Raw genomic sequence first — 27,446 nt, 5'->3', positions numbered from 1 at the left:
TTTCAAAGTAAATAAAATGTTTCCTGTTTGTGTTTTTAATGAGGCAGCATGTGGCTTCTGATGGAGGATAGCTTTTTTATACCATATATTTGATGTGAAGATAGAAGCAATGAAAGTATTCTTCTGCATTAATTATGTTGCCCCCTTTCAAAAGAAAAGTCTATTGATCATGAAATCATGGTGATTGCTTGAAACTAACAAAATATGCATCTGTTTATTTGGTATTTGAACAATACCAAAGAAAGCCAACATGCCTTCTTTGCCACCTAGAGCAAACTGAAGTGCAGAAAACCAAAGATAATAATCACCATAAATCACAGCAACTAAACCCAAACAACAACTTCTTAAAGGGAAAAAAAAAGCCAAACAACAAAGGTAACCTTACATTTGCTGGATAAATTCACAGTGATTACCTGTATTGCAGCGAATTCTTTGAATTTATTAAGCCTGGTAAATAAAAGCAAGCATCTTAGATACTCACCCACAGGTCAGAAATTGCAATGAAACACACATAATTACAATACATTTATCAGAAGATCACTAACAACTTTTACCACTTTTGAACAACCAAGCAGAAAGGTAAAGGTGTTGACTAAAAAACTAAAGTAGAAGGGCTTGTTAGCAGCTGTAGTCTCGAATTTACAATCCATGCCTCTCCATACCCATTTCTGGCATTTAAACAGTCAACCTACATTTGTACATCTCTGTGGAACCCAGACATGTTATTTCTCCAATCTGATGATTAAAACTGAGCACAGCACAGCAGTGACAGCCACCTGCTATTTTTGGATCTTCTTTGAAATTTCCCTTATGTGGCCCTCCTTATCTAAAAACAAAAGTTCAGAGAAGGGAATTTTAATTGACGGTCAGGCTGACTCTATAATCAGTACCGTGAAAATCTTTTGTCTACCACACTGATTGGGCCCTTTGGAGCCTAACCTATTGATAGGGCTGATTAGAGCACCTCTCTTTCCTTGGAAAGTAAAGTGTAAACAGAAATTGTTCCTCTATCTGTGTGCATTTATGTATGAAGGCAGCGTGCGTAAGGGAAATCAGAGTGCTGGAACAGCGTCAGCCTCTGACAGAAGGGAAACACATGCCATCGATCATGGACAACATGAGCCACTACCCAGCCATGTCAGTGAGAGTCTTTTTTGTGGACTTGAATGCACTTTGAACCAAGGCTAAGAACTGTAATGTTTCTAAAATGCTGTAACTTCGTTTAAACACATATTAAAGTAACATTATCTTTGGCACTCAGCACAAATGACAACACAAGTCAAGCACTTTCCTCAAATAATGCTGAAATGAAAACACAAGCTGCCCTAAACACGAACCCCATGTCCCACAAAGCTGAAGAATAGGGAATGCACACGAACCCCATGTCCCACAAAGCTGAAGAATAGGGAATGCAGCATTCCTGGAAATTCAACCATCTGAGGTATCTTCTATGAGGTGGGAGGGAGGGAGGGAGAGAAGCCGCCTGAATTTCAAATCCTGTAACACTTTATGCACAGCAACCCAACGTTTTTTTTTTTTTTTTTTTTTTTTTTTTTTTAAATTAAAAGAGCTCCAGGTTAACGACTTTTGCTTTTTATCACGTGGCATGACAGATGCTCTAAAGAGCTAAAGTTAATAAGCAGGAACTGTATGTGAACTGACTTCAGTTTCCAGACTGATTACCAATTCTCAAGATTCATCTCAAGGTAAGAAAAACAAGGAGAAAACAGTAGGGCTTCTACTGGGGTGATTTCAAGGATCTGGGCCGGCAAATTTTAGCCATTCTGAACACTATCTCTATATGACCCTTTGGCAGCCAGGGGACCCAACAGTACCATGACTGTGAAAATACACAAAAAACCGCAAGAGAGACGTTAAACAGAGTGGCATAAAACTCTCTGCAAGGCATTTCTAATCATTAGGATTATTTAAATATACATGGCCAGCGCAGCTAATCTCTATCTCTTGCACTCAGGATTTATGTGAGGGAATTCTTGTTCCTAAGCTAGTATCTGTCAGTATTTCCCTGTTTTCAGAGGTATATAATTGATCTGAAAAGAATTTGGATTGCGAGAGGGGAGCTGCATCTCAGATATCGATCACTGAACAGAATTAATTGAGAACAGGCCCCAAATGTGCATTATGCTCACAGAAATGGTGCTTTCTTACACAACTCTGCCTACATGTACAAAAAGAATACAAAGGGATTCAAAGATTTTAATTATCTAAAGACAGCAAATTGAAAAGAGAAATATCTTCCTACATGTGGATAAAACTCCAAAATTTGTACTATCAATACAATTCAGCAACACATTCTTCCTTTTGGTATTGGGGTATTAATGAAAATAGCAAGATTAGTTCCAAGACTGATCCTTTAGGAAAGTCACTGATTACTTCCCATTGCTTGTTAGTTTTCCTTTATGAAGAGCCTCCTGTCTTTAATTTGTGTATTAACTTCTAGCTGGGCTAGGTATATGGCCAGATAATACTCATTTTTTTTCCTTGTTATTGTTTTCTCTGACAGTTTCTAAAACCTCTCAGACTCAGCATAAGAGATGTTTTACAAGGAGTAGAAAAAACTTTCTTTAGTAAGAGATTATTCATTGTTTAGAATACCTCATCGTTATAGAATCATTTCATAAAGATCAAAAGGAGAATGCTACGTGGTATGTATCCTGAGCCCCCATTCAGTGGGTCAGCTCCAGAGCTCAGCATTTTAAACGATATGCTGAGCCCCTCTTTCTTCTCCTTCAGTTTTGCAAGCTTCTTTGCAGTCATATTTCTCCTCCTCTATGAAGGACACATTGCTATTTATATAGCTATAGCATTTTGTACTGAACTGAACTTTGATGGGTACTTCTGAAGACTGAATAGATTTTGCAAATGCATAATCTGCACGTAGGCCAATGGAAACAGGTTTCTCAAAGTCAAAAGAAAATTAATTGAAATCGTTCTGTATTTCACCAAGTGATATTAAGATGCAAGTAATAGCAAATAAAATAATAAATAAACAAAAATCAAACCCAGCTTTATAATCCTTTTCCAAACTTCACCAAACCATCTGGGAGCAATGAACACAAGGAGCTGACATGTTGACATTCTGATAGGCAGAAGGGAAAGCTCAGAAAAATGAAACCCCCGCCCAGCACAGCAGTTCAGACTTCATTGCCAGCAAGTGTTCCACAGAGTACAAATACATTTCCAAGTGAAATTCAGGATATATTTCCACATAGATGAAGTAGATTCTTGAATAATCAAAGATCACACATCATATTCACGAAGTTGTATTTTCAATTTGTGGAGGGGCTCAGCTACTCCTAGCTGAATTGTGAGGTTGCTGAATAAACATTAAGTCTTTAGGTCTGAACTAACTTGATTACTTGGTAAGTTGGAAACCAAGTTTATCTTCCAGGTATACTTCAATGCCTGCTTTTTCAGTAGTCAGATGTTGCATGTTTAGTAGCAGAGGACATCCTGTAACTGGGCTGTATATCCTGCTCCCCACTTCCCTCTTCCACCTGATATATAACCAAGTACTCAAGGGGTACCGTTCAGATGGACAGTGAAATACCCAGCTTAGTGTATTGGAAACATCGGCATTTCCATGTGTGAAATGCTTCAGGTTTTGAATAGGTGACAAACATTATATTGAACAAAATAAATAACGTGTAGCCAACTAACAGCAATGGCTCTCTGAGCAACACAGAGCTTTGCAGTAAGAGATTTTGCATTAGTACCCCCTAGGTTTCTCTTAATATGATATTGCTTTCCTTTAAATAGCAACAGTGCTTTTCTGAAGCCTAACAATGGCATTTCTAGCACTCTGTACAGATAGCTAAGGTTCCTGGCAACGGGCAGCTAAGCCACTACAACACGTACAGACATTACAGAAGGCACTACACTGTCACCTTCTTGTGCTAAGAGGATCTATTCAGAACCCATTCCACTAACTATTCTGCAAGCTGTGATAAATCCATTGGACAGGTAATATTTTACGTCCACCTCCTGATTGCTCCCAGTCTGATCTCTATCAATGCTCTAGTGTATGCCTGAAGTGAATTACCCTGAACAATATCTATATAAAAGATCAGATCCCATGATCTTCCCCTACATGACTGAGAGCAGAATTTGTCCTTGTACATCTGTTGTTGACAAAGGGCAATGGAGCATTCATGGGTCGTTCATAATTCAACGTGCAAACTAAAGCTAAAGTGCAAAGAGCTGCAACTTGTTTGCAAGAACTGAATACAGCAAAAAAGCAGACTGGACTGAACACATTGCCCCTAAAAGACATTGTGCTAAGGTATGAATGCAAGTGTTAAAGAGAGTTGGGTGCACACATGAAGGTAGAGTGGCCTAACAGAGTATCTGGGACATGCAAGGAAGCAAGACAAGCCATTTCCCTGACAGCTGCATATACAAAACATGAGGATCTGGAGCACCCTGCTGTGCTTTGAGCTTCCTATCAATTATACAGGTTAACATGACTGCTGTAGGAACCTGACCTAATAGAGTCATTAATACCAACTCTCAGGACATGCAAGCATGATATAAAATTTCCGTAAAGTCCTATTCTAACACACGATCACATCTGGAAACTTCTTTTCCACTTCCCTTCATTCTCGCTGGCCTTTATTTTAAGCTACTGCTGTTAGAAAGAAAAGAAAAAAAAAGATATCAACACCTACTTCTGCATTTTGATCAGAGATCTAAAAAACACTTGCAACTTCAAGAAACTGTGGGAAGAGACATCAGAAGATCACTAGGGCTTTATGTGCACTTTTTAAATTTTTTTTTAGCTTATGCAATTCTTCCACATACGTTATTTTGACTGAACCTTGCCTGAACTGTAAGTAGTTGGCTTTCCCCAACTACCTGGCTTATAGCTAGGTAGGTTATGTCTACACTGAGCAGGTGCAGAACAGCCCTATGAACAAATCCAGACCTTACCCTACGACTCAAAAGCCTCTCCCTGCAAGACATTTTCAAGCAATGATGAACATCAGTGACTGCCCTTTAATCCATCCTGTTAAAGGTTTATCAGACATTTCTGAAGGTTTGAGGTCACTAGGAAAGAAAACACTTTCTTAATGTTTTCCAGGGCTGGATTTTCTGAAGATGATTAATGTACTGACATCATAAAATATGGAGATTAAACAAATGTTTTCAGTAATCCTGTCCATCTTTCTAGAGAGAAAGTTTTTCTATAGTATCCTGTCAAGTGTTGTGCCCACTTTTATAAAAATATTCTTCAGGTCTCAGAGGTTTAACTTCTTTCCGTCAGAAAAACGTACCACACTGCAACAGAAACAGACAGATGTTTCTCCTGATGTTTACTAAATGTACTCTTATTCAGACAAATCCCCCCTTGCATATAGGCATTATATATTGATATATCCCTAGTCCCAGTCAATGCCAGTATCTCTGTAACTCTTTCCCAGTCTATCTTTAAATTCCTGTTTCAAAATCCCTAGCATCCAGCCAAAGAAAACACAAAAGGAAAGCCAATACACAAGCATTACACAGAGAGCAGCCTTCCTCTGCTGACAGAAGGCATTACAGCTGCTCATTTTTTTGCACGAACCCATTGTGCTTTTACTTACATAATGGGACTGCAGTCCTGTGCCTGAATTTGGCCACGAAAATTACTTGTGATGAGAGGCTTTGCTTTTTAAGCTGCAACTCGTACCCTAAATGCCAATATATTCCAGTACATTCAGACACTTAATAGTTTTCTCTTAAGCAAAATCTCCCCCAACGCCTTTCATTTCACGTCTGCCTAATTATGAGTTGTCCACCCATGGCGTCTGGAGGTAACACCCTACTTTCACTATTCATTGTGAATTAGTCATCTCTTCTCCAGTCTTCAGTATTATAACTCCCATCCAAAAGGTCTGGAAAGCAATTGTCTTGCGATCAAGGCACCAAGACAAATAAGGATTCAGTCACTGGTGCTGCAATGGGAATCGTGTATGATCTGGGCAAGCCATCAGCGCGCAGCTACATAGTCATGTCGAGGCACTCAGTGGTTCCCGTTTGCTGTGGGTGTTAGGCTTTGGTTTTGGCCTCTCTCTCAGTCCCATCACCATGAAACGCTTTTGCTTCTCCTATATTAAAATTCTTAAAGTGCATACTTTCTTCACCTTGACTTATACAAAAAAAGAAGTTCGTATAAAAAGGTATCAATCATCGTCAACTCTGCATCCTCATTTTAGTCATCACAGAAACTTTTGCTTCCTTTGGAAATTCAAAAACTAAGCACTCTAGAATTACATGCTGCATCAAGTAATAATAAAAATACCACAGAGGAAGTACGCAACTCACTTCTTTTTTCATTTGAATGAATCACATTGGAGATCCACACTGGAAATATTTTTTAGAGCAGATCTAAAGCAAAAGCTGTTTTTTTTTTTCTCCCAATAAAATTATATTATTACTAAGTAAAATAAGACAGTTACTTAATTTTCTTCATGTAACCTTAAAGAACCATGGTTGCACTTCCAATTATTTCATGTCAAGTCAGTACTTATATTCCCCACATACTGTTTCCAACTCTTCTGTGCACATAATGCAAATGAAATGCGAAGCTGCAGCTTTCAACTATATCGTTTTTTGAATGTGACAGCTAACTACTAAAATTGGTATCTGAATGCAGGGCAGTGGAATGTAAAATACATTGTTTTAAATGGATTAACTGAAACAAATAAACAAACAACCAAACCTAAAACCACTCTGATCACTTCATTCAAATTGTTATAAAGCACGTAAAGGATTTTGCTAGATTGTCAGAATGTAAGTAGGAAATAACTAATGCAGACTTAGGTAAGAATACACCATAAAGTAAAGACTTTCTGTTCAGTACTTTTTGCAAAATACCATATAACACCTTTTCTGGCAGTAAGAGCAATTTCCTTCACTCTTAGCAAGCTCAGCCAAAATTTTGCTAATATTAAACTTCAGACAGTGTTATAGCACCAGACATTTTAATTAACTACTTATTTTTCCCAAATAATTTGGCTGAGTGAACAGAGCTCATTTTAAAAAGAGCTAAGATTATCATGTGCAAGAAGAAATACAGTCCCTCATTCTAGAAGAATTAGTAGGTCATCGTAAATAACATCTGCACGCTTACTGTAAATCATTTTGGTGGCAGAAGGTACTGCCATGCAGTCTGATCAACATTATCAATGAAGCACAGCCAATTATTTTGATATGTTTGTATGACAGATTGCTGTTATTAGTCAACATTAGGATGTTTGATGTAGTTGCACAGGGCTGCCATTCCCTAAACTTCTTTTGTACACAGAATCACACACAGAGAATCATAGAATCATAGGATGGCTTGGGTTGGAAGGGACCTTAAAGACCATCCAGTTCCAACCCCCCTGCCATGGGCAGGGACACCTCCCACTAGACCAGGTTGCCCAAAGCCCCATCCAGCCTGGCCTTGAACACCTCCAGGGATGGGGCATCCACAGCTTCTCTGGGCAACCTGTTCCAGTGCCTCACCACCCTCTGAGTGAAAGAATTTATTCCAAATAGCTAATCTAAATCTCCCCTTTTTTAGTTTAAATCCATTAATCCCTGTCCTATCCCTACACTCTTTGAGGAAGAGTCCCTCCCCAGCCTTCCTGTAGGCCCCCTTTAGGAACTGTCAGGCCGCTCTAATGCCTCCCTGGGGCCTTCTCTTCTCCAGGCTGAACAACCCCAACTCCCTCAGCCTGTTCTCACAGGAGAGGTGCTCCAGAAAAAAAAAAAAAGTGTTTCTGTAAAAATTAAATTTAGGTGAGAAACAAGGGTTTTCTTTCACTTGTATCATGTAACGTTCAACTTCAAGCCACATTTTCACTTAATTGCAAGCAATCTGTAACAAGTTTTGAAATCTATACAACTTAGGCTGTGTCATACCATTTTCATTTTCCATCATCAGCATCTGCAATCAGAACTCAAACAACATTTATTCTTTTCATGATGCAACACTGAACCAAGCTTCCCCTTCCTGCTGACCTGGAATAGCCAAAAGCAAGATTTCCCTTTCCTTCAGGAAAATAGTCCATTTTCTTGAAGTGACCAGGCACAGTTGCTTCATCTACAGACCAGCACCAAGGGGTTGCAGTAATTCTAGTCATGGTCCTGTCACTGCTGTTGCATCAATTCTGGTGCAAATTAGAGAGCTTCCAATCTGGACAACAGGTAAACTCCACAATCCTTGAAAGACCTTCTTAGATTTGCAGGCCCAACAACTATGTTTCGAGTGATCCAGCTGTTTTTTTTCTGTAGGCAAGGAAGATGAGAAACGAAGTGTACAGAAAAAAATTGGGAGGCAATAAGCAGAAAACAGAAACATATGCTACAAGACACTGCTGCGTAGACTGCCCCAGGGTTGGCAAACCAGAGGACATATCTGTGAAAGTGTCAAGGCAGAAGTAGAGTCTCAAACACTAAAGCTGGATTTCTTATTGAGATTTGTGTCACTGCACATTCATCTTCCATTTCATTTTCCATGGTATCTCATATGTTTTGAGTAAATAAAAGAATTACTGCCCCCTGATACTTGTTTTTACATATCCCATTCATCCAATGCCAATCACTGTTGTGAACAGCCTGTCTCTGAGAAGGCAGATGTGGTGCCCGCCTCTCATCCAAATATTTTTTCCATTAAAAGCAATGCACCTAGTAGCTACTCAATACTGAATTCCCCTATCACTCTGAAAACCTCCAGTAACTCAAACAGAAATTAATCATCTGAGAGGATATTCCTGCTGCACCACCCAGATCTCACTTTTCACTCTTCCATTCCAAATATTACGTTTCCCACATTTCAACTCACTAACCATTGTCACAGATTTCTAGCTCAGAAGCAAAGTAAAGACAGTGTAAAACATAAATCGTGAGGTAAGTAGCAACCCATGTACTTCTTCCCCACGCTCCCAACAGTGGCCTTTCCCTATTCAGTAGTGATCCATTCCCATTCACCTTAGCTTAGATTCTGCATAAACCTTTTGCTCAAAAGGCTACTTTGGATAGGACCCATTGTTTCAGCAACTTAGCCCCATAGCCAAGCTAGTGCAAAGGCCAGCCCCTTTATAGGGCAACCACACCCCAAAATACAACAGACCATCGCTGCAGTGAAAGCCATGCTCTGCCCCGACTTGCAGCTGAATGTGGCCCCTCTAGCACCCCTTCCAAGTTCTTGCTCTGGCCCTACATGGCCCAAGGAGCAGCCAGGGTAAGGGGTTCCTCTGCCACCAACAGCAGGAGAGCCACTCATCCATTTCAGAGGTCAACTCTGAAACGAACCCAGGTTTTTAATATTTGGAAGACGTCTCCACCCTCAGAGACCTTGCATTATCAGGAGAAACAACCAGATGGAGTCAACTGAGCCAGATTAGCACAGTACTGAATTTGTTAATCATGGTATAGGAGAAGCAAAGAAAAAAAAAAAAAGAAAAGAACTGACATGCATAAAGATACACTCTACCTAACCCCTGAGGATCTCCTTTACTCTAATTTTCCTAGTGACTGTGAAAGAAGATGAGTTCATGAGCTAACTTTCAAGAAGCACTGAATGGTCTGAGCCCATGACCTGAGAAACGATACAGGGAAGGCGAGAGTCCCTGGCCACTGTCTGAACACCTCTGACAAGGCACCTTGTTTTGGGATAACAGAGCCTTCACCTGAGCAAGGAACAAGGCCCACTGATCGATCTTTTCAAACCAGAGCGAGGGATGAGAGGAGATGCAGGGAAGAAAATGATGTAAACATATGGGGCTCCCTGGTATGGTGGCACTACAAATGATAAATAACAATAACATCAGTCATTTCTAGATTAAGTGCAGGGATGTACAATGAAATCAATAAACCAAAAGGGACAAGAGAAGCAAAGTATTCAGAAATACCTGGGCATGGATCAACAAGTTAATAAATCGGCCTAGCAATGTTGTACAAAGGTTCCTCGCAAAGTATCCCTGACAAACTGAACTTGCTAGGGATAATCTGTATTATCCCATCTCCTGTAACTGCACCTTGTCCCTAAACTGACATCATCCCTTCCTCTGTTACTGATTTATCTTGAGCCATCCCTCTGTACAGAGATGCAAAATAGTGCTAGCGGGATTAAATCAAGTTACCTGCTTTTCAGTAAGCTATTAGCAAAGCTCTAGGGAGAATAAATACTGTCAGTTTGATTGCACCACAATGCTTACAAAGATGCCTTTTTTGGCTGAAAAGTTAATCACAGAAGACTTTATTACTTTGTATACTAGAGAATGATAAAGACGACTAGTGGAATAATTACATTATATTATAATTTCATACAGTAACCCGTTGTCAAGGGCATGGAAATGCTCTGGAAGTACTTTGAATTCAAAATATGCTGTATATTCCTCAAAGGACTGTCAAGGCTTTCCTGTATTGATGACTCCACGTCTACAACCCATCAGCACACCATGACTCCGGCCCAGACACACACGCATTGCTACCTACCTCCACGACAGCTCTGTGCAGAGCTGCTGCAGGCACCTTTGCATCAAGTTCTCAGACTGGGGAGCACTGCTGGTCACGCTGCAGACGCACTCAGGTCAGTCAGAACAAGGACGTTCCAGGGGACACCTAATCAGCTTGGTCTCAAAGCTGAGACCAAAGCCTCTGCTAAAAGGGGAGGGCTGGGAAGAAGACAAAAAAGGAGAGAAGGCAAGGAATGTTGCCAGTGACTGGGGAACATCCACCTGCAAAATGATCTGGAATCATTTTATCAGGGAAACTCACCACATTCAGTTGAGGAAGGAGCTGTTACTGCATGCAGGCAGGAAACAGCACACGCACTGGAACCTATAGCCAACATCTACTCATATTTAATGGTAAGAATATCAAGTGATTTTCAGTTTAAATAGCTAACTGTCCTTAGACCCACATGAATTCCTCAGACCAGCTGTTGACTGGGGGCTTTACATTGCTATACACAAGGGGCATACAACTTTCATGAATTTAGCTGGGAGAAGTAAGCCTGACAGTCTGCAGTACAATCAGAAACCAGAGACATCAGACAATTATTTCTGGAATCACCACAGGAAAGAGGTGTTCTATCTGATTGGGCAAAAATTAAAAATAAAAATAAAATAAAGACTTATTTAATTTTATCTCTAATTCTCCCTAAAACTCTACACTCACGTATCATCTGTCTTGGGTGAAGGAAATGCATTCCCTCTTTATTTTATTTTTATTTCAACAGTACCTGGCAAAAGGGAAAAATAAATAATAAATAGCAATAAAATATCAATCACAATGACAGGCTTGTAACCCACTCCATAACCACAAACTGGACATTTAGTGTGGAAGCTGCTTGGCACAGAAGGACGCAAGAAGAGGCAGATAAAAATCTGCATCTGTCTACAGCAAAGATGCATCTTCGCTTCACTACATTTCAAGTACAATGCCTTCAGGATACACACACAGACTACTCAGAATAATGGATCTATAGACTGCCCTGCGTGATGGATTTTCTGAATTTCTTACTTAAAATCTGCATGAAACATGGTGACAGGTTTGTATGGAGGTCAAACCGGAGATTTCATTTGAGAATTCTGTTTGCACTTTTTGCAGTTCAAAAGCACAAAGGTTTGAAGTTCCAAAGGTCTGAAGTTTCAAGTATGCACACGTACATACTTGAATATATCTGACTTAAGTGAAAATATATTCAGCATACATTGTGTGAACACGTGGCCAGCCTAAACATCCAGCCAGGCTAGCATATCTGATAATTATAGGCATATAGTCAGGTAAAAGTGCTTGGCCTGTGAACTGAGGCGAATGCAGCCAACCTGTGAAAAATCTAAGAAGAGCTTTTGAAATCCAACCTAAATTCAGCTCAGACCAATTAGGTCTGATGGACTCAGGAAATAGAGACAAGCGTTTTTTAGAGGTTTTCTTAACTCAACAACAAAAAGGAAAGACAGCAGTAGTTCTTGGACTGTCTGTATGCTAAATCCACATGCATATGTTTCACTGTAACAGTCACTTATCTGAATTAGTAAATTTAGTTAAGCGAAAACTGGATTTCAACTCTGCAAGCATGAAGATTCTATTTTCCACAAAAAAATCCAGTATTACATCTCACAATGCACATATTAGCAGTTACAAAAATGCAAGTCAATTAGTGAAAAAATATACTGTTAGTTTAAAAAAATAAATTCATAGAATAATTAAGAATCATTAAGAATAATTAAGAATCATTAAGATCATCTGTTCCAACCGTCCCCCTACCACCAATATCACCCACTAAACCATGTCCGTAAGCACCACGTCCAACCTTTCCTTGAACACCCCCAGGGACGGTGACTCCACCACCTCCCTGGGCAACCCCTTCCAATGCCTGACTACTCCTTCTGAGAAGAAACATCTCCTAATTTCTAACCTAAACCTCCCCTGGTGCAGCTTGAGGCCATTCCCTCTAGTCCTATCACTAGTTACTTGTGAGAAGAGGCCGATCCCCAGCTCCCCACACATTCCTTTCAGGTACCTGTAGCTTGCCAATCACATCCACTAGCTCCCTCAGCACCCTCAGGTGGATCCCATCTGGCCCCATGGACTTGTGACTGGCCAGGCAGAGTAGCAGGTCTCTGTTTCCACCTGAATCACAGGGGGTTTATTTTGTTCCCTGCCTCAGACTTTTCCCAGGCCAAATTTCGAATTCCAAGGATATTAATCCATAAATAAGATCTAAGTTGAAATAAACATTTAGGAGATATGGTTGTGCTCTATTATTTCTAGGTTTTAAGTGTTATCTTACTACCTTATCTAGAAATCAACACTAAGCGCTCTATCAAATTCTGGGGAAAAAATCCCAGAACGGTATTTGTAGCCATAATGAACTTAATTTTCCAATATCAAAAAAGGAATGTTGGTATCAACATTCAAATTAATTCTATTCTCATCATACATAACAAGATTTAATTTATCAATTGTCAAATTATCCAATAAAGTCATTAAGATGAAAAATATGCTCCCTCTACAACAGATGCAAATCATATCAGGTCATATTAAATGGGCTACTAAAAACATGTGGATGAATGCTAGCCCAATGATTGTAAAATCTGCTTTTGCTTCTACAGCAAAAATATTTACTGTTTTGTATGAAAGGGGTTTAAAAAACCACCCAAGAAACAAAAAACAATCCCCTGCATTGTTTATATTTAATGATTAGTATTGCAACTGGTAAACTAGATGCCTGGATTCTGTCTTTTAGACTCAAGCTGGCTTCAGGAAGGTCACAAAAGCATCTAAACTGATGATCCAAAAATGAAAACAAAAATTATCTTCTAAAAGTTTCTTTCTCAGTAAGGAAGTCTGGAGTTTGGAGTTTTTGACCTTCTAAGCAGTGTTTTTGCTGATCAGTTCCTCTGTCCTTGGCTGGTCCTCCTCCTCTTGCATACTTCACACTTGCTCTTAATTTCCTTTCTGCGTTCACATGGTTGTACTTGAAGTCTTTCTTGTTTTTCAGCTTTTGTTTATGAACCAGTACCAGGCAGAAGTTCTTTCAGATAAAGGGGGTGGAAATCTGCCTTCTTATCATTTAGTGCGTAAGCTCCTATGCAGATGGCCTGTTCTCAATTTTTTGAGGCTTCCCATTCTGAAATACAATTATATAAGGTTAAAAAAAAAAAAAAAGACAAACTAGAGCACAGACCTCACAGACTTTCTGCTCATCTCCACAGCTCACAATTCAACTTCCGATCGTCCTACCCAACGTTATTTTTGGACTCCAAATCTACCAGAAAATGTTTTACTGTCTACCAAAACTACACTGAAAATACCAATACTTCTTGTCTCTTCAGTGATTTGTGCTGAAAAAGTATCTGCCATCCACCATTCAGGTATACCTGGATTTTACTATTTAGTACTATTAAAAAAATACTATTTTCTCCCCTCATGCCCATAAATGTGAACCCAGATCAGCTGGTTTTGTTCATAACTTTATTATAAATAAAGTTATTTTACATTAACCTTTATTTTTTATTTCTGCTATTCCCGATCAGTGCATGCCTTATAATATCTCTATACCATATTTGACTGCCAATTCATGATATTTCTGGTAAAGCAGTGAAAATCTATTTGCATACCAATGAAAATTATTTTAGTTCTTCTGTTTTGCTGTCAAGGTTCTTGTACATTAGTGTGTAGTATTTCAGTTACTCCTCACTGACCTTATCCGATTTTCTAGCTGGGTTACATACTTTGTCCAACTACAGCTCCAGTCCACATTAAATTGTACTTCTTCCCTCCGTTCCGCACTCTAACCCCCAGTTGTGTCTTTATCCTTTACTAAATAAGGCAATCTTAAATGCTATGGAGACACAGATAAGCTTATCTAACCACATTTTGCATTTAAAAATGAACTGATTTACTGGACACATGTGGTTGAACTCAGTAGCTAGAGATAATATTGATCGTTTCTCATCACCAAGCCCTTCTGCACTTTATGAATAGTACTTCTCATCATCTCATAGCTCATTTTTATTCATACACTGAAGGAGAAAATAAACCATTCTATTTTTTTCAAACGTAAGCATTGAACTGAAGTCAAATGACTATAATAAAATAATAATAGAAGAAATCTTTAGCTGTACAGTACAGACCCCTATCAAAAGCTTCTTTATCTTACTCTAGCTCCAAGTTCAGCCACTGATGTGGATAGATATGTCTGTTCCCTTAAACTTTCAGTAGCTAATATTTTTAAAATCTTTATTTAGTTTGAATGATTTCAAACAGAATCAAGGAATTTGGCAACAAGCGTCACAATTTTCATTTTAATTATGCTTACTTTAGGCTTACTTTTCAAAAGAAATATATACATTTAGTAAAATACAAATACTGTGTTTGTATCTTTCAAACACGCACATATAAATATAAATATGTATATATATACACATATAAACATACGAATAGCACAAATATGCATATTTGTGCTATAATTTGAGCACAAATATGCATATTTGTGCTAGCAATACAAATGGTAGCTGCTAAATACATAGCTGCTGAAAGGTATGTAGAGGATACTATGTTTCCAAAACCGATACTCCCAGAAACGACTGACAAGCAGACTTCAAAAACTATGTTATCTGTCAACAGAGTGACGGGAAGGGATCTCCTGTGTCCTCACACTTGTTGCCTTTCACCCAAGGTAACGGTGTCCTAAACACCCTTTCACTGAATCAACAAAGACCAAAGACATGTTCCCTGCATTCAGGCACATAATTTGGGGTTGGAATTACTGAGACTGCATAGCCCCAAGAATAATATCACTTTCAAGGACAGGTGGCCATTTAGGAAGTGTGTCTGTGTACTGTTCTGTGCTGGCACAACTCATTATTTCATGAATGCCATTTCAAAGCCTGGATCTCTTGTCATAGTGTAATTCGGATTTTGGGTCCAACTGTAATGCTCCTACTTTGTTCATAAGTCAGACGAAACTGACAGTGAGAAAGACTCAGGTGCTGTCATTTCAGACAAGAGAATCATTTGGAAGTAGGGAGGACTGGGATGGTTTGCCATGGGAAGAAATTAAGGATCTACTGACAGATAAACAGAATAGGAAGCTATTGTTGCTTACATTTCCTTCTGTGCAACTTCTTTGAAAGTGAATTTAACAAAGTGAGAGCCACTGTAAACATCAGTAAGATGATTTATGTACTGTTTATCTTTACAAATTTTTTTTGGTATTTATGGAAACAAATCAGATTTACGTGAACTCTTCAAAGCATCTTGAGTTGCCACAAAAATGTACATCACATAAAGCGATGAATAGTGCTCTGTAAGAAACCTTAAACTTTTTATACTATTTCCTTCCCTAATCTAACCACTCATTTTACATTGGCTTCTTTCCTGCTCCACCATTTTCCTCCTGCTGCAGGGAGTTCTGAGCTATTCCACAGCATCTATAAGCTGTCAACCCCTACCTACATTTTTCACATTTTATAAAACCAAGTTCAAGAAGAACCTGTCAAAAATGTCAAATGCAATTATTCCCTTTCTCATATCACTTCATTTCTCTACCTATGCATCTACTTGAGCTTCAGGTCTGCATTTACAAAAAAATGTTACACAGAGCTGTCCTGTATTTTGTACAGGAGGACATGATCACAGGAGAATCACCTACTTTAACTCTCAAACGTCTTGTAATCTCTGTACCTTCTGATAGGATGTTCCTGTTCAAAATGTTGAAAGCCTTACCATTGCCACTGTCTTAACTGAGTTGAAAACTTTGCAAATTCATCAGTTTCTTTTCTTTATTAACGGTAGGAGACAAACCAAGCTATTATCATAGCTTTTTTACCTCTCTCCGCAGACGGTTACCTTGCTCAGGACCCAGCCTAACCACTCCGTTGCCATCAACAACAGAACCACCATCGACTTGGAAGGGGATGCGACTTCCCACCAGGCCACAGGCTGGCCATGCCTCCTGTAAATTTGCTGCATGGTATCACACATTCTTTGGACACTCTTTACAAGCCTGGTGCCAAGGACTGCCACCAAAGCTGTATTCATAGCCTTCAGTCAACCAGAACAAATCAGTTGTTTCTGACTTACAAGTGTTCAAAAAGACTTCCCAGTGAAGAAAGGAGCTTCTTTTACATTTAAGGCACAGCTTTGACTCTTACCTATTTAAGATACTGAACCTCTGAAATTTTCCAAAACCTCTCACTGAGTGGTTCTCAGAGCTAGAAGGATGCTCTTCTGCAGAAGGGGAGAAAAGGAGAAAGAGAGTGAGTCTGGCCACAGCCAGCTATTTCCTTTATTGAGGGGAAATAGATTTAGATAAGAGAAAAATACATAGAAATGTTAAAATTGGAGGAGAGAGCTATCTCCCTTGGCTGACTGTTTCTAACTCTAGCCTCTCCTTGGACAGTGGGAACGGCTCTGTGGCAGCTGGTCTCTACTCATCTGCCTGGGGGTGCAAGCTGCAACCAGGGCAGTACACGGAGGTTGGCACAAGGACTGAAGCACATAGAGCAGTCTAAACTTGGCAATTAAAAGCAGGATACATGCTTCAATCCAAAACTGCCCGGATTCAGGAGGAAGGGGTTGTCCAAACACTCAAGAAACTGCAAAAAAAACATTTGAAAATTTCTCCAATCCCTTTTCCAAGATCAAGCCAAACATATTTTATCACAGCTGCTGTAGCATATGAAAATTGACTGTTGTTGTTTACAAAAAAAAACAACAAACAAACAAACGAAAAACTTGCAACATCCTGCCCCTCAGACCAAATTACAGTTGCTCAAGGCCCAGTGGGAGCTGAGCTCTTTTGGAACAGTAATGGAGCTTTTGCCACAGAACAACACTTCAAGGAGTTTCAGAATCCCTCCATCATCTCTCCCATTTTAACTGATCAATGAGAGAATAAAATGGGAGTTGAACTGTGCGATTCCCAGTTTCCTGACAGCATGTGCCCCACTTCCAGTCCAGGATATGCCCAAGATATTGAGCACACAATCTTATCAAAGAGAGGATTTTCTGAATCGCTCTAAAGACCTGCCGACACATCCATCTGCGTAAGCAACTGTCGATGCCAGATCAGAAATGCACTTCTGCTTGTATGTCAAGTCTTGATGAGTACATTTATCGGCTCTTGAAACCTGTGATAAATAAAGGATACAGAGCATGTTCTGATGCCTGAGGAGATGTTCTCACTACTGTCCCCGTTACAACTTGCACCAGGAAACTGTAGTAGTAAATAGTCCCAAGAGACGCATCCATGCTTGATTTGAAGAAAGAAAGGTTATGGTCCTGCCGTGAGCACTGCTATCCTGTTGAGGCAAAGGCTGACCTATTATCTCTCAGAAGTATTTTTGAGGTGGGATTCACGTAAGTAGCCAGTGGATGCACAGAAAGGGTATAATACCACAAAGACCATTACAAGGCACTATCCCTTCCCTCCGTCCAAAGCAAATATTGCAAACCCAGTCCTAGAAGTAAAGGAGTGTCAGCTGGGGCAGTAATGTATAGGAATACAGTGCAACTATCAGTCTGCTGAAAACCCTAAGATGCCTCTAATAGCCAGGTCTCCAATTTTGACTTCTTCCTACAAATACCACTTCAACAGTAATTAAAATACGAAGTACCTAAGGCACTGAAGTATAGTATCTTCTTTCTTTTTTAGTGTATGTTGAAATACTAGATGGTGAACAAAACAAATGGAGGGCTTTTACAAGCAGCATCTGCACACTGATATGTCAAAAAGATTCTGGCTTTCGAATGCTAGAAATAAATGGAACTGGGTCACAATAAGCAATCATATCCCATGTTTAATCCCTGCTCTGTTCTCTGAAGGTGTCCTCCCACTGCTGAGCTTAAAAGGAGGAAGGTCTTTTCAGCTCTCAATAGAAGGCTCCTCTTGAAGGCTACATTTTTCTCAATTAAATAAAAATCTGGTACTGTTAACCAGCAATTTATGGTAAAATGCCAATTCCTTACTTGAAGGACTGTCATCAATTAAGTGCAAAGTAAATACTTACTAAATTAGTTGTTTCAATTGGATTAATAGTTGCTTAGACACATTGTACATTACAACAGCAGTTGCTGCAGAATTTGGACAAAAGAGTCTTAACACCTGCAAATTTACTCTATGTTCCAGCTTCCGTTGCAGGTATTTAGGCTTTAAGCTCCTTACATGATTTGGGTCTAAAACATTTTGTATTCTTCACCTGATGAAACTCCCACCAAAGTCAAGGAGGGAATAAGCATAGGTGCTCCTGTTTTAATTTGTCTTCAAATGAAAACATCTGAAGTCAATAACAATAAATAAATACAAAATAAATAAATAAATAAATAAAACATGTACTGCTTCTTAATAAATTGAAAACATTAGCTTACAATTAGGGAAAAAAAAAAGTTTTCCATGCATGTATACTTATCACATTCATGGCTGCAAAGATATGGCAGAAATAGTTTATTTGCTGATATATCAGGGAATTTTTTCTATTTCAACCCAGTTCTCTTTCCCTTCCTCTGCTATTACCTTTATATTTCTCTCTTAATGTGCTTCCCCTTTTCAAACTTCTTTAAGACTCCCTGCCTTTTTCTCAGTTTCCATTCCTTATTTTACTCTCCCCTGAGGTTTCCTTACTCTCTCTTTATTCATTTCATCACATAGGGGACTGTTTCCATCTCTAATTATACCTCTAAATCTATTTGATTTGAGGAACTTTTATTTATTTTTTAATCAAAGACTATCACAGCTTCTTCAAACAAAAGAATCTGACAATGCATCAGAACACGGACTAACTCACACTGGTCCTGAGACTTGCTGGATTTCAGCTAAGTTTCCTGCAGAGTCAGCTTATCAAACCTTGATCCAACCCGTCTTTGCTGGGCTCTGCTAAGCACGCTCAAGGAATACAGCAGAATTGAAACAGAAAACCAGAGCTTCAAATGCTTAGTGATGGCCGCAAAAACAGAAAGAATGGGCTCTTGCTGCTGAAGAATATTAGACTCAGGAAATACAGGACAGAAAAATAAGAGAAGAATAGACGAGAAAGATAAGTAGGAGAAATATTCCAATTTGCAGATCTTTCCCCACCTGTTTGTGGTTAAGATAATCAGAACGTTGTTTCTTTCATTCCCCTCTCCCCCTCAATTTCAAATAAAATTTCCTCCTGGTATATGTGAATGCAACTTTTATCATCCTAAACCATTTCTCAGTGCAGCTATAAAAACAAGTGTTGTAATTTGCAATTTTTTGACTAAATCAAAATCCAGTAAGGAAAAATAACTGCTCCAAAATCTGCGCATAAACCTTCCTGCTGCACTCTACCTCTGCTTTGGTCCATGTCAAAACTCAAAATAAACTTACAATTCCATGGTTAATTTATTAATAAAAGCAAGTTCAAATTTGGCAGCCTTAGCTAATCCTTTGTTTCACTGACAAGCAACAAAAGCCTTTTATCTTCTCCACCTTAACAACAAACATCATTTTATCTGTCTTGTTCATTTATAAGCTTGTATAGCACTCATTTATCTGCGTGAACACAAACAGACCAAACAACCATCTTGTGTCTGGATTATCCTTGAGGTTTTGTAATTGTATTGCACTAAGTGAAGTGTAAGCACCATGAGGGCAATTTATGGTAAATACATAGCAGCCCTGAACCATGTATGCCAATCTATTGTGCCTTTTATGTTCATGGTTGTGTCAAAGATGAAGAAGAGAGGTTTATGGCAGCCTTGGCAAATCTCTCTCTTGATTTTGGGGGCTAGGGAGAATGACTCTGCATAGTCTATGCATCTCTTTTAAAGCAGGGGAATGCACTCACCACAATGCTTGCTACAGGTCCCTGAAATCACATCAGAAGATATCCTTCTCATCCTTTTCTCCAGCCTACCAGCAAACCTTCCTACTTCAAAATGAGCAACACACTTCACGTTCTCTCACTCCTCACCTTCTGAAATGAGAGCTACCTGTTCTTTGACAAGATGCACAATAGAAACATTCACAGAGGATGCCAAGCTTCTTAAAATCCTTAAGAATTGTGGAATCAGGATTTTGGGGATCCTTTCCTTGGCTAATGACCACATATGTGTTGCTGTGCTTTTGCTAGTTAATGGGCTCCCCTGCAACAGAATCAAGCTTACAAATCCCACGAAGCATTTGGGCTGAGCTTGGAGTTTGCAGCAACATTTGATGAGCTGCAAGGTTCTTGGTTCTGCACCACTTTTGGAAACTGTTCTAATAAGCAGTCCACAGGCATGGGGCACCGAGCTTTGCACTCCAGGAACAATTTGATCTTAAATTCTCTAGAAGGAAAAAATGGATGTTAAAATCCTACTTACATCTAAAAAGGCCTATCATCTGAGTTCTCAACTGCTAATACCACATTAAAGCTGTCTCTTTTGTCTGAAGAGGCTTAATCACAAAATAGCTCTGTTCAATTTCCTTCTCCAGATCAAGCTGTCATTGTTTAAAACACCTTTTTTTTTTTTTTTTTTTTTTGTTCTATGCACGGGAAATGAAGTTAATTCAACACTTTTTTTTGGTTGTTTTTTTATCTTTTCTCTTATTTCCTCCATCACAGACTGACAGATAAGAGTAATGAGTTCTTTCAGAGATTAACACCAGCTTAATTTTTTAAGATTCTTGGAAGTAACTCAAATGTCTAATGCATTATAGGTTCTCTCCTTTCCCCCCCTCAGGCCATAACCAATATGAGGGAGAAATAAATCTCATACTGCAACACAGTATGAAAATGAAATCGGATGCAAGACTAAAATACCACCAGTATCATTTTTGTTACACGATGCGTTGTTTTCTTACATATTCTACTGTCAGGCAGTTGAGGTTCAGCTAAAGCACTTGTGAGAACAAAGAAAACAACTTGTAACTTGCAAACTGGTATTTAGCTCCCAAGCAAAGGACACACAAACTAACTCTCTAGCACTCTAAAAATAAAAAATAAAAAATGGAGAGAGAGAACTTGGTCACCTTGCATTCTCAATCATACTGGATAAATTAAGGTCTAACTCAGGTCCTACTACAAATACACAGTGGCTCTCAACGACCTCCTAACTAGCTGAATCTCAGCAGTATTAATTTGACCTTACAAAACAAGTAGGACTTAACTGTTTATTCAGGTTCAAAAGGTTTTATATGCAAAACTAGGTTCTAACACAAAGAACACATTTTATTTAAAAATATGCAAGACTAACACTGAATTTGTTTCGTTCACAAATCTCATTTGTATTTAAACAGGTGTATTATCTTCTGTAAACAGCTATCTTGGTGGAATTTTAAACATTGAAATTAGGAATTGGACAAAGATTTTTCTTAGTTGCATGCAAGCCTTGAGTCCTGAAATCCTTCACTTTACAGAAGATCCATTTCAACGGGACTTCCCAGCATGTAATTGTACTTGTATTAGCTCAGCAGGACAGAAAACAGGCTGAACAAAATTTCCGGGCAGTCTATGTAATGCCACAGTGGTTTAGCTGTGCACACACACCTACATACCTATAGGAACGCTCAGTACAGTCATACAAATACCAACAGGAGAGAAAAAGGTGGTTAAAACATGTTCATCCACTCTTTAGCATAACATAAAAAATCAGCAGAATCAAACTTGACTAACAAAAGTCAAAGTCAAAGCCAAAATAAAATCTAGGTGACATTGTCTATAAACACTTAAATTGGGGAATGTATTGCCACAGCTTTTTATGGATTCTTTCAGTCGTCTCTTCACGGTTTGAAGAAAAGTGTGTAATTTGGGGGGCAATCATTATGGAGCTATTAAGTACTAAGATGCCACTCTGACTTAGGAAATCTTTAAGCCATATATTACTAGAAGGTAAAAAAAGTGTATCAAAGCAGCATAACTGTGCAGATATATGCTTTCAAAAGTATCCCATACTGGCACAGCCAAGACCAGACGCTGGTGAATGACCCTCTGGTCTCACCTAGTGTGACTGTCTGTCATGTTCACCTTTACGAAGTGCCACTGAGCTCAGCATCTCCTACAAATTTATGACATTTCTGGAACATTATGATATTACTTTCATTTGGCATGAATAAAAAATCCACATAACCCAAATCACCCACACAACTCGCTTGAAAATGCGATCTTGACAAGACCTCTGAAATATTATTCAAGAACTGAACCATTTTATGATAGCTCTGCTGAATAATTACATGACAAAGACATACAGAAAACGTCTAGTCTAAAATCCTAAACTCCATACACAATTTGAACTATTAATAATAGGATCATCACAGCCCTATAAATCTTTTTAACCTGATGAACCCGTATCTATGTTAAGACACTGAGGCTCTTTCAATTAATAGCAGAAGAACATTAGAAAAAATAAAAAATACAACATATAGCTTGGTTATACAGACCATTCATTTTTCAGTAAGCTAGGTGTGTTTGGTTATTGTTGGAGTTACTTGGTAGCTGTGTTTCAGTGAGCTGACAGGTAGCTAATTCCTTCTAAAAGCTTAGAAGTTAATAACTCTCAAATAAATTGCAGAAGAGCTTGTGCCTGTGGTTTGGAAAGTGCTGTCATGCAGGTGACAGGGCTATGATGGAAAGGAACTGTAATTTTCTCATGTGTCAACTGAGACTTTTCTACTGCCTTTCTCCTGACCATATAGTAACATAGAACTGTTTTTGAGGGAAAACTACATAGTGCAAACTCTCTAAAAGCTGGTTTCTCCACTGCATGTTGGAGATAAGAAGTGGGATGGGATATGAGGTTCCTCAGGAAGCAAGAGGACAGCATTATGAGTAATAACTGCAGTTAGCAGGGGTGCTGCATCTACACAGTTAAATTGGAGATAGGGGAGTGCAGCAAGAACACTTACCCACCACCAACCTCAGTGCCTGTAGCACTGCGACTAAGGGTGGAAAACCATTCAGAAGATTGTGTGTGTGTGACAGGTCCTATTTTGCTAGACCAGTCTATTAGTCTCACTCACCAGAGCAAAGCCTATGGGACCAGACCATCAAAAAGAGCTTTTCAGCAACTTAGAACTAAGGTGCACAACCGGAGATGCTTGAAATAAAGTCCAGGTGGCATTGGACACCCTCAACATGTTAGAAGCTCCATGAGGTAGGCACAGCATTTTTTATAATTATGTCAGAGATGTCTTCAGCAGGATATATAAAAGCAAGGATTGCTTGAAAGCTGAAGTGGTGATTGTCAGATAGGCATAGCCCGTTCAACAGCAAGACAGAACTGTTTCAGATCCACCCGCACAATTTTTACAGCTCCTCCTGAAGGTATAAAACCTCTCACAAATTAATCAGGTTCTAGAATGAAACATGATTTCTTAGAAAACTGTTCAATGTAACAAAAATGGTTTGAGTCAAATTTCTCAATATTAAAAGTTCCATCCTGCATTAAAATTTACTTTTAGAAAACATTTAAAATGCAGGGATAAAAGATAAATTAAAATAGACACAGAAAAAAATCATTATTTGTTATGCATTTGAATTTAAATCATATAACTGAGAGATCAATTAACACTATGATTTTCCAAAATTATTAAAAATTTTGGCCTCAGAAAGCAAGCAGGGAATATGACACTACTACATGCAGTTCAGCAAGACAGTGTAGAAGTTAGAGAGATGTACAAGCACTACCACACAAACACATTTCATTGATCTAATTATACATGCATCATCGTAAAACAGAAAGGCAATGTTCACAACATATCTATTAAGCATTTCTACAACCCTGATAACCATTAACCCTGAAAGTGTAATAGAAAAAGGAAAGGGAAAGTGCTACAGCTACTGAACAGCCTGTAAAAATAAGCAGCTCTATGAGGTTTAAAAAGAAAAGAGAATAGGAAAAAACAGAATTGTAAATAAATTGACAGCATTTAATTACACATCTGAAGCAGTGCCTACTACATCTACAGAAGTCTATGTGCTCCTAAAGCACATACAGTTTGCTTAGTAGAAAAGCTGAACTGGATTCTTATTAAACTGCATAATCTGGACTTCAAAGGGCACTGCATTCAACCTTCTGTTTCTAGGCATCAGTACAGATTTTGTATGATTTTAGATAATGTCTTTGGTCTCAAAAACTTCAAAAACTGAGTCTTGTTTGAGGCATAACAATACAAATGGCTGTTTTATCTTCAAAGTGATGCTTAAAAGGTTTCAATAATAGAAACATCCAGCTAAAGCAGATGAGACTGCAGCGACAGAAATATCACCACGTCCTCTCTGCTTTGTGCAGTGTCATTTCTCATGCGCTTCAGACTGTAAAAAGACTGCCAATGCATCTATTACAGGATCATATGAACATAAATATTTATCCAAGAAGTACAAAGACACTTCTCTATGTCTGTTTTAACATTGACAGAATAAACAAAATATTAAATTGCTGTTTTTTATGCTTCAGTTATAGTGCACTGTGATTTAAAAAGAGGAATTTAAACACGATATTCCATTTCCAGTTGAGGAGTGGTTTTACCCAGTTTTAATGATTTAACTCTTTAAAACATGGGAAAAATAATCAGTTATTTTTTAATGTAAAGGGTAAAAGACTATAAGTACTCACTTGACAAGCCAATGATGCAAAACAAAGGCTGCAGAGAATAAAAGGTAAAGCTGAATAACCTGTGACACATACTTATTCTTTGCCAAAAGCATGAAGAGCCTAAACCATTACTTACACATCCCACTTATAACAGTCTATTATACAATTACTTTCCAACATAACGGAAAAAAAACAGCAGATTTGCCTTCAGATCTCTTTACTAACTATGACATGCCACACCTAACAGAGATAAACATGAAGCAAATAAATCCATTTTATGGACTTTATTTAAATGAGGTTCCCTGACACAATGGTGATAATCCTTCTTAAGGGAAAATAGAAACACTTGTCATGTAATCCTTGCTCAGCTAAAAACATCAGAGGAATTGGCTTGAAGATATCACTTCCAGTAAAACCCTTTGGCTTCGGTAATCCTGTATGTCATGTTTTCTGTAATGCCAAATATCAGCCCTTGCTTTCATCACTTAAATGAGGTAGAAAACCTCTGAGTCTAGGAGCAGCATCCTGGCATGAAGCTGGTGTGATGGAAGAGTCAGACCTGTAATTGCTTCACCACAATGATACATCTGCTTAAAGAAACGTACATCTACTTTACAGAACCATAATTAGTTTCACACACAGAATTTAATACTCCCCTTTCCTACGCAGCAGTATGTGAGGCCGTCTTTGACACAACCACTTGTAAGTGAATATAACTCAATAATTAACATCCATAAGCTTTACTATGAAAAAGTAACATCTCTTAAACATTGGCTTGTTATATCCAGATAGATGGCAAGACACATGAGGAGCAGCTGAGGCCCCTTGGTTTGTTCAGCCCAGAGCAGAGCAGGCCGAGGGGAGGCCTCATGGTGGCCTCCAGCTCCCTCACGAGGGGAGCGGAGGGGCAGGTGCTGAGCTCTGCTCTCTGGGGACAGTGACAGGACCCGAGGGAACGGCATGGAGCTGGGACAGGGGAGGGTCAGGCTGGGTGTTAGGGAAAGGTTCTGCACCCAGAGGGTGGTCGGGCACTGGGACAGGTTCCCCAGGACAGTGGTCACGGCACCGAGCCTGACAGAGTTCAAGGAGCATTTGGACAATGCTCTCAGACACATGGTTTGATTTTTGGGTGGTCTTGTGTGGAGCCAGGTGTTGGACCCAATGATCTTTGTGGGTCCCTTCCAACTCAGGAGATTCTGTGATAAAAGAAGTCATGACGTATTAATTTCTGTCAATAAGTGTAGTTTAAAAAAAAAACACAAAAAACAGCAACAAACAAACAACAGCAACAAAAAAAAAATGGCTACTGGCACTCCTTCGTGTATGTAAAACTCAACATAACTATACAGCATCTTTACAATAATATGAAGGGAAACATACTTTCAGCTTCATAAACAAAGAAAAAAAAAAAAGCATTTTAATTCCTGGTATAAATTTAACCACAGCGATTGAAATACCAAAGGAACTTTCAGCATCACCTGCCCTTCATCTGCCAGTTGAAACTACAGCATTCAAGTCAGACTTTAGTGACAGAAAAGTTTGTGTGACTTTTCACTGCACATCATACTAAAAGGCAGATGGAAGTGCAAAGGGCGAATACCTCTTGGTACTTGCTGCTTGGTTCACTTTCCTTGATATTCCCTCCATGCATACCCTCCATGAACTGCTCCAAGCGTGAGAGCTCCTCCCTCTCTCTCTAAGCTCATTTGTACTGGCCATAATGAATCGCTCAGTTATACATGTGCAAAGGAGTATTCCCTTCCCTGTGCGCCCTACTTCCCACCCTTTTCCTTTGTGTAACATTTGAATATAAGTTATGTTAGGTATATATGCAAAAAAAAACAGGGGCACAAAGAGATGAAAATCTATGTCACCGTATAAAATACTCTGCATACACAGCATGAATTTTGATGAAGCCAAAGCTCTAGCTACCGTGCAAGTCGTTAATAACCCTGGTCTGTCAGCAGCTCAAGACAGGTGCATTTGACAGCGAAAACTCAAGACAGGCGTATCAAGAACAGGCAGGACAGCCTGCTGCCTGGCGGAACAGGAAAGGTGGCTGGGAGCAGAAAACGGGAGCAGAAGCATTAGCAGTGCCAATAGATTATTCTTGTTATTTGGTGAAGACCTAACTACTTGAAGAAGCTTACCTGGACACACATTTCAAGAGAAAAATAAATATTTTATTGTCCAGAAGTAACATGCTTAACTTCATAAACGCCTGGCTCGTGAAATTGTTGGTAACAATGTGGGCAAATGAAACCAGAGTGATATTTTGTGATGAATGTGTGTACTTTCAGGTAATTCTGTGTGCTAAGAATGGTTCTGGCTTTCAATTTGAGAAGGGGTATTTGGAAGCAATCCTGTGGAAAGGGAATACTGTAGAAACATTCTAATGCTGAAGCCATGGA

General features: G+C 39.0%; 1 protein-coding gene across 19 annotated transcripts in view; it reads right to left on the bottom strand.

The window, feature by feature from the left end:
• Positions 1-27,446, bottom strand: part of TPK1 (thiamin pyrophosphokinase 1) — a 322,063-nt gene that overhangs the window by 133,493 nt on the left and 161,124 nt on the right. For 11 of the 19 annotated variants that reach the window (XM_050709115.1, XM_050709111.1, XM_050709113.1 and 8 more), the window contains one exon: positions 25,057-25,084. The exons of 7 other annotated variants lie outside the window; for them this stretch is intronic. In XM_050709115.1, coding sequence (XP_050565072.1) covers positions 25,057-25,084 — 28 coding nt within the window. Of the gene's footprint in view, positions 1-10,485; positions 10,505-25,056; positions 25,085-27,446 lie in introns of those variants that run through there. One more of the 19 variants, XM_035552555.2, reaches the window with a different exon arrangement.

Source organism: Cygnus atratus, chromosome 2 (assembly GCF_013377495.2).
Source record: "Cygnus atratus isolate AKBS03 ecotype Queensland, Australia chromosome 2, CAtr_DNAZoo_HiC_assembly, whole genome shotgun sequence".
NCBI lineage: Eukaryota > Metazoa > Chordata > Aves > Anseriformes > Anatidae > Cygnus > Cygnus atratus.
The sequence above is the reverse complement of the archived record's forward strand: the minus strand, read 5'-3'. Positions and strand labels throughout refer to the sequence as shown.